Source organism: Staurois parvus, unplaced genomic scaffold (assembly GCF_062004578.1).
Source record: "Staurois parvus isolate SC_StPar_1 unplaced genomic scaffold, SC_StPar_1.0 ptg000513l, whole genome shotgun sequence".
Classification (NCBI taxonomy): Eukaryota; Metazoa; Chordata; class Amphibia; order Anura; family Ranidae; genus Staurois; species Staurois parvus.
In genome coordinates this window covers 345,426-355,352 of record NW_028318309.1, presented here as the reverse complement: position 1 = coordinate 355,352, position 9,927 = coordinate 345,426, and the positions used below count along the sequence as shown (strand labels likewise).

The 9,927-nt window shown below is 40.8% G+C and overlaps 1 protein-coding gene across 1 annotated transcript in view; it reads left to right on the top strand.

Annotated features, from left to right (window-relative positions):
- Nucleotides 1-8,208, top strand: part of ST8SIA3 (ST8 alpha-N-acetyl-neuraminide alpha-2,8-sialyltransferase 3) — a 69,498-nt gene extending 61,290 nt beyond the window's left edge. The window contains exon 4 of the mRNA XM_089690069.1: nucleotides 6,182-8,208. Coding sequence (XP_089546195.1) covers nucleotides 6,182-6,464 — 283 coding nt within the window. The 3' untranslated portion in view covers nucleotides 6,465-8,208. The remainder of the gene's footprint in view (nucleotides 1-6,181) is intronic.
- Nucleotides 8,209-9,927: the final 1,719 nt, after the last annotated feature.

Below are 9,927 nucleotides of genomic sequence, written 5' to 3'. Positions count from 1 at the left end.
GTGTCAGTGGGGGGGAGGGGATAGTGCCCCATCATTGGTGTCAGTGGGGGGGGGGAATAGTGTCCCATCATTGTTGTTAGTGGGGTGAGGAATACTGCCCCATCGTTGGTGACAGTGGGGGGAGGAATAGTGCACCATCGTTGGTGTCAGTGGGAGGAGGAATAGTGCCCCATCGTTGGTTTCAGTGGGGGGAGGAATAGTGCCCCATCATTGGTGTCAGTGGGGGGGAAATAGTGCCCCATCATTGGTGTTAGTGGGAGGAATATTGCCCCATCATTGATATCAGTGACACCAATGATGGGGCACTATTCCTCCCACTGACACCAATGATATTTACCTTGCTGACCCCTGCTCCAGCCTGGGCTCGCTCCCTCCCTCTCCCATCCACAGCCAGCATACCTGGCTGCAGCAGCAGCACCATCTGCACAGCACAGACACTTACTGGTCAACTGTCTTCCTTCTCCGGACGCTCTCCTGTTCACTTGCATCGCCTGCTCCCTCACTTCTTTGATCTTAACGCTGCTGCTCAGCTCCTCCTCTCCAAGCTCCGCCTCCTCGCCGGTGATTGGCCGCGTGTGTGCCTTTCCTGAGCTACAGTTCCGTCGGCCAATTATCAGCAAGGAGGCGGAGCTTGCAGAGGGAGGGACAAGCTGCCATAGGCTGTTGAGTTATCTCGGGGGTGTGGCAAGATAATAGGGGCGGCATATCATCCCGCCCACATATCGTGATCCAGGGAAATTAAGACACAGGACCCACTGACAACCTCCCTACCCCTCATCCAGCAGCGCCTCGTGGACCGGATCGACGCGGGACTGGGACACGGAGTCGCGGACCCAGGTAAGACACAGCAGCCCACCCCTGTACTAAGTGTCCCTTCCGTGGGAAGAGGGGGGGGCGGCGTTGCCGGTGCACCGCCCCCCTAAAAAGTGCCGTTCTAGGCAAACGTCTTGTTTGCCTCGCAGCAAATACGCCCCTGGGGGACACATTCGTCCCCACCATAATTTCCACTCGCCATTGGCGAGCAGACGAGTGGAAATTTCAAGTCCTGCCATAGTTTATAGACGCTATAACTTGCACACAAACCAATTAGTATACTCCTATTGGGATTTTTTTTTACCAAAGACATGTAGCACAAAACATTTTGGCCTAAATGAATGAAAAAATTAGAATTTTTTCTTTTTTGGGGAAAGTAGAAAATATTGGGTTTTTTTTAAAAAATTTTCAGTGTTTTTTCGTTTATATAATAAAAAACTAAAAACCCAGTGGTGATCAAATACCACCAAAAGAAAGTTCTATTTGTGTGATAAGAATGATATAAATTTAATTTGGGTACAGTATTGCATGACCATGCAATTCCCAGTTAAAGTAGTGCAGTGCTGAATAGCAAAAAATGCCCTGGTCATGAATGGGGTAAAACGTTTCGGAGGTCAAGTGGTTAAAAATTAATTAAATAGCGTTCTTGATTGTTGGCGCTCAGGTACAGCTTAGTTCCACTTGAAGTGTAGTTTAGCTTTAAGACAGCTTAGACTTTTAGGGAATCGTACATTGCAGCATTCTGTCTTCAGTAGCATTTCAATACATCTCTGGTGCTATAAAACTACGTGTGTGATATTGAAACTGATATATGATTTTTTGCCCTTCTCTATCCATGTATTTTGAGGCACATTTAAAGACCAAAATCCCATACAAACAAGATATTCTCCCCCTTTAAATATATGTTTTATTGCTCATAAGAGCTTTCTGTGAACACAGCAATAATGTCTGACACCTATAGTTTCTTTGATATCTCCATATACACTTCAAACTGACAAACCGCTATGTGACACATTAATAATCTCCAATTATATCGCCATACACTGCTTAACCATTGTCAGATTCTAGCTGCAGTCTTTAAATAAGATTTGGCATTTCATCAAGATGTGTAAGCCTTCCAAATCAGATTTGCCAGTTTTTATTACAACAATCCATCTATTACGTTTTTATAGTCCTTTCACATAGTGGCTCTTAATTTCATTGCTCGACCTTTATTGAGTCTTTCTTGCCATGGCTTGAGGAAACCATAGCAGGGAATGCCAAAATGGTTGACGTTGGTTATAAAATATCATATAAGAACAGCTGATGGCACATCAAATTAGGTCTTTTATAGAAGAAGAGTATTGGACTAAAGAGCAGGGTACTGCACAGTCTTTGTTCCTCCTCTTGGTCCTCAGTATTGTCCAGAACCATAGCAGATAGATTGCCCCATGGGTTGAGCTAAAATGTCTAATGACGTGTATTACTAGTCTGTGATTTCCCTACATATTTGTAGGATTGATGGGGACTTATAATACAAGAATTAAACTAGAAAGTCCAAAATGAGGTTACAGTGGGGATCGAAAGTTTGGGCACCCCAGCTAAAATCCTGCGAGCTGTTCTGTCTGATATTTTTCTTGGTCTTCCAGATCTTGCTTTAACTTCCACTGTTCCTGATGACTGCCATTTCTTAATTACATTCCGAACAGAGGATATTGACATCTGAAAACACTTTGCTATCTTCTTATAGCCTTCTCCAGCTTTGTGAGCGTCAACTATTTTCAGTTTCAGTTTTCTAGACAACTGCTTAGAAGAACCCATGGTGCTGATTGTTGGGGCAAGGTCAGATGAGTCTGGGCATTTAAAACCTTTGAGATTGACATCACCTGGTCTTCCCAGACGATGATTGAGAACAATCCATGACACTGGCAGGTCTCAGCTTTGCAAAGGGGGCAGTGCATGCTATAAATTCTGCAGGGTGCCCAAACTTTTGCAGATGCCATTTTTTTGTTTTCTGTTATTTTGAAAGTGTAAATGATGGAAATAAAATCGAACTTTTGTTGACATATTATAAGAATGTCTAATCTGTAATTTGATTCCTTTTGGAGATTTTTCCATCTTTCCTTGGCTTCTTTATGCACATTAATACAAATTTTTAGCTGGGGTGCCCAAACTTTCAATCCCCACTGTACCTCCATGGGACCACGTGGTTAGATCAAAGTATTTATTGAAACAAATAGAAAAAACATATAATTGGTATCAATGCTGAAAAAACACCCCCCACGATACTCCCACTAAATATGACAACATTGTCATAAAAGGTACGGACAGAAACTAACAAAGCACACCTAATTCGTCCTTAGTGACACATATCTCAAATAGTATATCACAAAGCAAACGGGCCATAGACCTACTCCATCACAGACTGATGGGCTACTGGAAGGGCAGTACTGCCTAAAACTATTAAAGTACATAAAAATACAGTATTTAAGTATTTAGCAGCCCAGTAGTGGATCTGTCTGGATGGAGTAGGCTGCCACCAAAGTGCACAACAAATTAACCCCAGATTATATAAACCATGCCCATGCCTAAAACAAATTGCACCAGTTACTAAGATAATGGGGACATGTAATCCAACCTTTCTATGCACTCTTTTCTCTACTGGAATTTCCATGTTTTGTCCCGTAATATGGTAGCTTACATATTAGCCAGACCGTCAGCCTATCCCAACTTTGCCCAATAAAAAGATGGAATCACACTACAAGCAGTGTTTCATAAAGAGAATTAAAAAGCCAAGAAAACATTTAATCTTCACCTGTCCTGCTGTCTGCTCCTCCAAGCTTGAAGAACTTTTTCTTCTGCATCCAACACACTTCCAAGTGTGTCACCTCCCTGGAACTCTGCTTTGAACTGTGGTTCTTCCCACCAGGCCCTACATCAGTCATGTGTTGTGTAGAGTCATAGGGGCTAGTGGATGGAATTATAGCTCGCAGTGGGGGGTGCAGATCTTTAACACAACTGGAAGCGTCAGATGCTAAAGATTCTGTCGGAGGCTGTAGCTTTGTAAGAGAGTGAAGTGAGGACTTGCTGCTCGCTGGAGAAGTATTTACACTGTTTTACAGCGGTTAATATTTAGAACGTTTTTTAATGCAACATAGTTGATCTTGCCAGAGTCCATTTATAGATAGTTCCAGAATAGAACCAAGTATCACATGAACTTAGTGTCCTTAGTCAGAACAGAACAAAGCACCACATGCAGATAGTGTTCTTAGTCAGAATAAAATAAAGCTCCATATGCAGAAAGTGCCCTTGATGGCAATAAAACCGAGCACCACAGTTAGTGTGATGAAAAGAAAATTAAAACATTGCATGAAGATAGTCATTGGGGGGAAAAGAACCAAACACCACATGCATGTAGTGTCCTTGGTAGGAATAGGGACAAGCACTCTGTGCAGATTATGTCCATGGTAAGAAAAGGACCAAGCGCCCCATGCACATAGTGTCCTTTGTAGGAATAGAACCAAGCAATCCATGTAGATAGTTTCCTTGGTGATAATACACTCAAGCACTCAATGCAGATAGTGCCATTGGTGAGAATAGAACCAAGCCCCCCATGCAGATAGTGACCTTTGTAGGAAAAGGATCAAGCATCCCATGCACCTAGTGTCCTTGGTCAGAAAAAAACAAGAATCACATGCAGATATTGTGAGAAGAGAATAAAGCTGTACATGCAGAAAAGTGTCCCTAGTAGCAATAAAACAAGCACTATATGCAGGTATTTTCCTTGGTGAGAATATATCCAATCAGATACCCCATACAGATAGTGTCCTTGGTGGGAGAAGAAACAAGCACTGAATGCAGACATCTTCCTTCATGGAAACAGAACCAAGCACCCCATGGAGATAATGTCCTTTGTGGCAAAAGAACCTAGAACCATATTAAAAAGATGCAGATAGTGTTGTTGGTGGGAAAAGGACGAAGTACTGCATGAAGATGGCGTCCTAGGTCAGAATAGAATCAAGCACTCTGTTCAGATATTGTCCTTTTAGAAAAGGAACCAATCATCCATATAGATAGTATCCTATGTGGAAATAGAACCGAGCACTCCAAACAGATAGTATCCTATGTGGAAATAGAACCGAGCACTCCAAACAGATAGTATCCTATGTGGAAATAGAACCAAGCATTCCAAACAGATAGTATCCTATGTGGAAATAGAACCAAGCATTCCATACAGATAGTATCCTATATGGAAATAGAACTGAGCACTCCATATAGATAGTATCCTATGTAAAAAATAGAACCAAGCACTCCAAACAGATGGTATCCTATGTAACAAATAAAACCAAGCACTCCAAACAGATAGTATCCTATGTGGAAACAGAACCGAGCACTCCAAACAGATAGTATCCTATGTGAAAATAGAACAAAGCACTCCATACAGATAGTGTCCTTGTTGGGAATAGAGCCAAGCACTCCATACAGATAGTGTCCTTGTTGGGAATAGAACCAAGCACTCCATACAGATAGTATCCTATATGGAAATAGAACTGAGCACTCCATATAGATAGTATCCTATGTAAAAATAGAACCAAGCACTCCAAACAGATAGTATCCTATGTGGAAACAGAACCGAGCACTCCAAACAGATAGTATCCTATGTGAAAATAGAACCAAGCACTCCATACAGATAGTGTCCTTGTTGGGAATAGAACAAAGCACTCCATACAGACAGTGTCCTTGTTGGGAATAGAACCAAGCACTCCATACAGATAGTGTCCTTGTTGGGAATAGAACCGAGCACTCCATACAGATAGTATCCTATGTAAAAATAGAACCAAGCACTCCATACAGATAGTGTCCTTGTTGGGAATAGAACCAAGCACTCCATACAGATAGTGTCCTTGTTGGGATTGGACCAAGCACTCCATACAGATAGTGTCCTTGTTGGGATTGGACCAAGCACTCCATACAGATAGTGTCCTTGTTGTGAATAGAACAAAGCACTTCATATAGATAGCATCTTATATGAGAATAGAACCTAAGCACACATACAGTAGTATCCTTGGTTAACACAGACCCAAACACTCCATATGTATAGAGTCCTTGGTGGGAATAGAACCAAGCACTCCATACAGATAATATTCTTTGGTTAGAATGGAACCAAGCATTCCAAACAGATAGTGACTGTGGAAGGTTTACAGTAGAACTAAGAACCTAAATTCTGGAAAACAAGAGTGCAAACCGCAAAATTTTGTCTAATCTAAATGTTAGTTTTTGGTAAGTTAGTTTTTTATAAGGTCTCTTGTGCTTTTGGATTCTGCCATCAAAATATATAACTAATTTAGAGCTAGAAATCTACATCTAACATTTTTTTTCCTTTCTGTAGGTATTGGAAAAACAAACATTTATCACCTAAAAGACTGAGCACCGGTATCCTGATGTATACACTGGCCTCATCTATCTGTGACGAAATACACCTCTATGGATTTTGGCCCTTTGGGTGGGACCCAAACAGCGGGAAGGATCTACCGTACCATTACTATGACAAAAAAGGAACAAAATTCACCACAAAATGGCAGGAGTCACACCAATTACCTGCCGAGTTCAAACTGCTCTACAAGATGCACCGTGAAGGACTAACAAGGTTAACGCTGTCACATTGTGCCTAAAAATGAAACCAGAAACATGAAGTGCCATTGTTCTAAAAGTGCCCAAAAGTAATTGAATAGTCATCAAACACAAATAAAAAAAAATCAAAATCAAAACAAAAATGTACTTCATGACATAGAATGTAGAATCTTTTCCCATTCCTTGTAATGTATTTGTTAGAGGTTAGAGACCGAGAAATGATCCGTTTTCAGAGAATGACAATGGTTGAAAGTATTTTATAGAAAACTAAAAAAAAACTCAAATCCATATGCTGCTAGGTAGTTATTTCTTGTATTTTATTACCAGTTTGGAATATCCGTTACATTCTGATATTTCGCTGCAATCATCATTAAAAGGTACAAGCCTGCCACAACTGATATTTAATGTGTACGCAAAGCCAAAACCTTTTAATTTAGCTTTGCAAAGCTGTGAAAGGCTTAGAACCTTTGCCATGTTTTTATTGCTGTCTTTTGGGGAGATTTACCCATCTGTTGATCTTAACATCCTTTTTCTCTGGTACAGAAAGTGAAGGCACACTCAAAATTGTTGTCACAGGAACAGGAGGGAAAATCTTCGGTGACAGTGCCGTGCCCTGCAGTGTGGAAAGGGTTTTGTGTCAATAATGATTTTCATCCAGGCAGGTTGAGGGGCTCTAGGGTTCTTGTCTGTTTCAGAGAAAACTTTTTTTTTCAGTTTCATCAGAAGTTATTAAAACCTAGAGTTTTGGACCTGGAGTCTGGAGGCTTTGTAGAGACTTGGGAGGGATGAAGTCTTCAATTTTGGGTCCAGGTTTTGGAGATTTCATTGCTTACAGGTCTCTATGAAGCCTCTGGACTCCAGGTTCCAAACTAGGTTTTACAACCTCTGAGGAAAATGAAAAACCAGTTTCTTCTGTATAAGGCAAGCACTCTGGAGCCCCTAAACTTTCCTGGGTGAGAACCCTGGATGATACAAAACCCTTTTCACACTGTACAGTGCTGTCACACTCCCAAAAAAGAACATCTGTTATGGCGACAGCAGGCTAAAACCCACAATGTATGTTACAATCTCCTTTAGATCTGGCAACAACTATGTAGTGGAGGGCCATGTCTGATAGGTCCTCATATCACATAGTTGTAGTAAACCTAAAGTTGATTGTACAGAGTGTAATGTGTAAAGTGAGCATAAAATAGAATGTCCCCCTACTTTGAAGAAATTTCCTCCTCTAACTTCCTGTTGCACCCATGGAACAGGAAGTGAACAAAAATGTATCCAATCGTACACAGACAGCAAAAAAAAAAAAAAACTGGAAGGGGTCTTAACCCTTCCCCATTCCATCCAAAACTAATAAAAAACATTTTAACAAGGCTTTACATACACTTTAAGGATAGTTTGTTTTTTTTATTCTGGTGCTTGGATATTTCTTGGGGACAGTAGTGAAGTCTTTGTTTGTCTTTGTTTGTTGTTCCTCCCACCTGCCACTGCCTTTAGGGGGTCTCGGTCTCCCTGGTGGATTTTTCATACTCAGAAGGAAACTCAAGAAAGCAGAGCTCTCTATTAGCGTTCCCAAGAGATATAAAAAGCCAACTCCATTCACTTGTAACTGATATATCAGATTTTGATGGACCTACCCTTTATTTTAGACAAGCAGCAGAACATGTGCATTCATTTTGTGTGGCATTTAGGTTTGCAGATTGTGAAAATCATGTTTTTTTTCTTTTTAATCACTTGTTATATGCAAGCTTTAATGTGAAACATAAATGATTTCTGATTTGCTCAATTCAATATTCTGTAGGTATTCAGCATTCTAAAAAAAGCTGTGTTCTATCTTATGACTGTTTGGGGGGCATTTTCCAATACTTCTTAGAAGCAACAGCTGACAATTTATAATTGTCAGAGCCAGTAAGGACCGGTCATCTTGAACTACAAGTTACCTTATAAAACAATTTAGAAACAATCAAGAACTGCAGCCACATGTAAAACATCAATTTAGTGCACTTGTATAGTCTATGAAAACAGTATTTTTTGAGCAATATTAACCCCAAAAGCAAACATTTATTGTACAGAGTGCAGCTTAAAGTGGTATTAAACCCCAAACCAAACATATTATATTGCATCTTACCAATTCTTAGATGTGATGGCTGCATTAGTTTCTTTTTTTAGGTTTTTTTCTTCTGATGATCTAGCCAGCAAGTCTGTTGTTTTCAAAAGTTCAAGCTCTCTAGTAGAGTGTATCAATTTACATGGATGAGACAAACCACTTTAAGCTGGCAGGAGTGATTACAATGATCAGCTTTTATTTATTCATGCAAAACCTTTATCCCAAAAGGAAAATAAAAACCGCTGTAACTGATTATAAAGTGTGAGCTGGAGTTTGGCTTCAATTGGTTAGTGTATCTAAATCTGCTAATACATTTAACACTCCCCACCATCCAGACTGATAATGCTCTGTGTCTGCTCTGTGTCCTGTGTCTCACTAATACTGGAGGTGTGTTACTGGCTAGATCACCAGGTGAAAACAGGAAAGGCCCAAAGAAAAGAAATCTAATGCAGCCACCACATCTAATGATTGGTAAGCTGCAATCTAATATGTTTGGTTTGGGGTTTAATACCACTTTAAGCTGCACTCTGTACCAGTGCGCGCAATACTGATTTATAATTAAAGCCACCCGCGAGAAGACCAATATTTTTCATCATAGGAGGAGGCCATGCTGCTCCATACCTGAAAGCACTGTGCATTTCCCAGTGGTGGCCACAGAAGAAATAGCGGCAGGAGAGCACTAAAGAGGCAAGAATAAAGTGGTTGAGACAGCTTTAGGCTCCATGTACACTGCAGCTGATAAACTCGCGTCCAGGAGCTTTTCTGCATTTTTTTCAGCAGCCCCTGAACTCTCCCTAATGTTTTCCTATGTGTCCATGTACACATCGTCATTTACAGGCAGTTGAGTTTACAGTCGTTTTCTTGAACGCACCAAACTTATCAGCGTCTCAAACGCTTGTAAACACGGCTAACCGCGTCTATAAGCGTTTGCCTTTGGATATTTTTTTTAACTCTTCCATTTCCAGATGCTGTCCAGAGCCTTTTTTCAATGCATGCAAAGCGCTTTCCCGCTACTCAAATGGACCCGGTACACCATACTTGGAGGTTTCGCGTGAAAGAAAATATGTGAGACACTGCTGCAATAATTTCTGCACAGAAATGAGCTGGAACACATCCAAACACCAAAATGTCTGAAATAGTTTTTTTTTACTGTTTTTCAGTGCATTCTGGACATTTTGGAAGGTCTCCTGAGGTTATCTTTAAATAATGCTTCTAAACGCAAACGCTCATAAACGCGGTATGCAAACGCAGCTAAACAGACGTTTTTTAACCTACGTTTTCCAGCAGTTTCCATCGTTCAGAAGTGTCCCGTGTACATGGAGCCTTAGGCTCCGTTCACACCTATATGCAGTTTGCTTTTTGTCTGTTTTGCAGTGTTTTTCATAGTACGTTTTGTGTTTTTT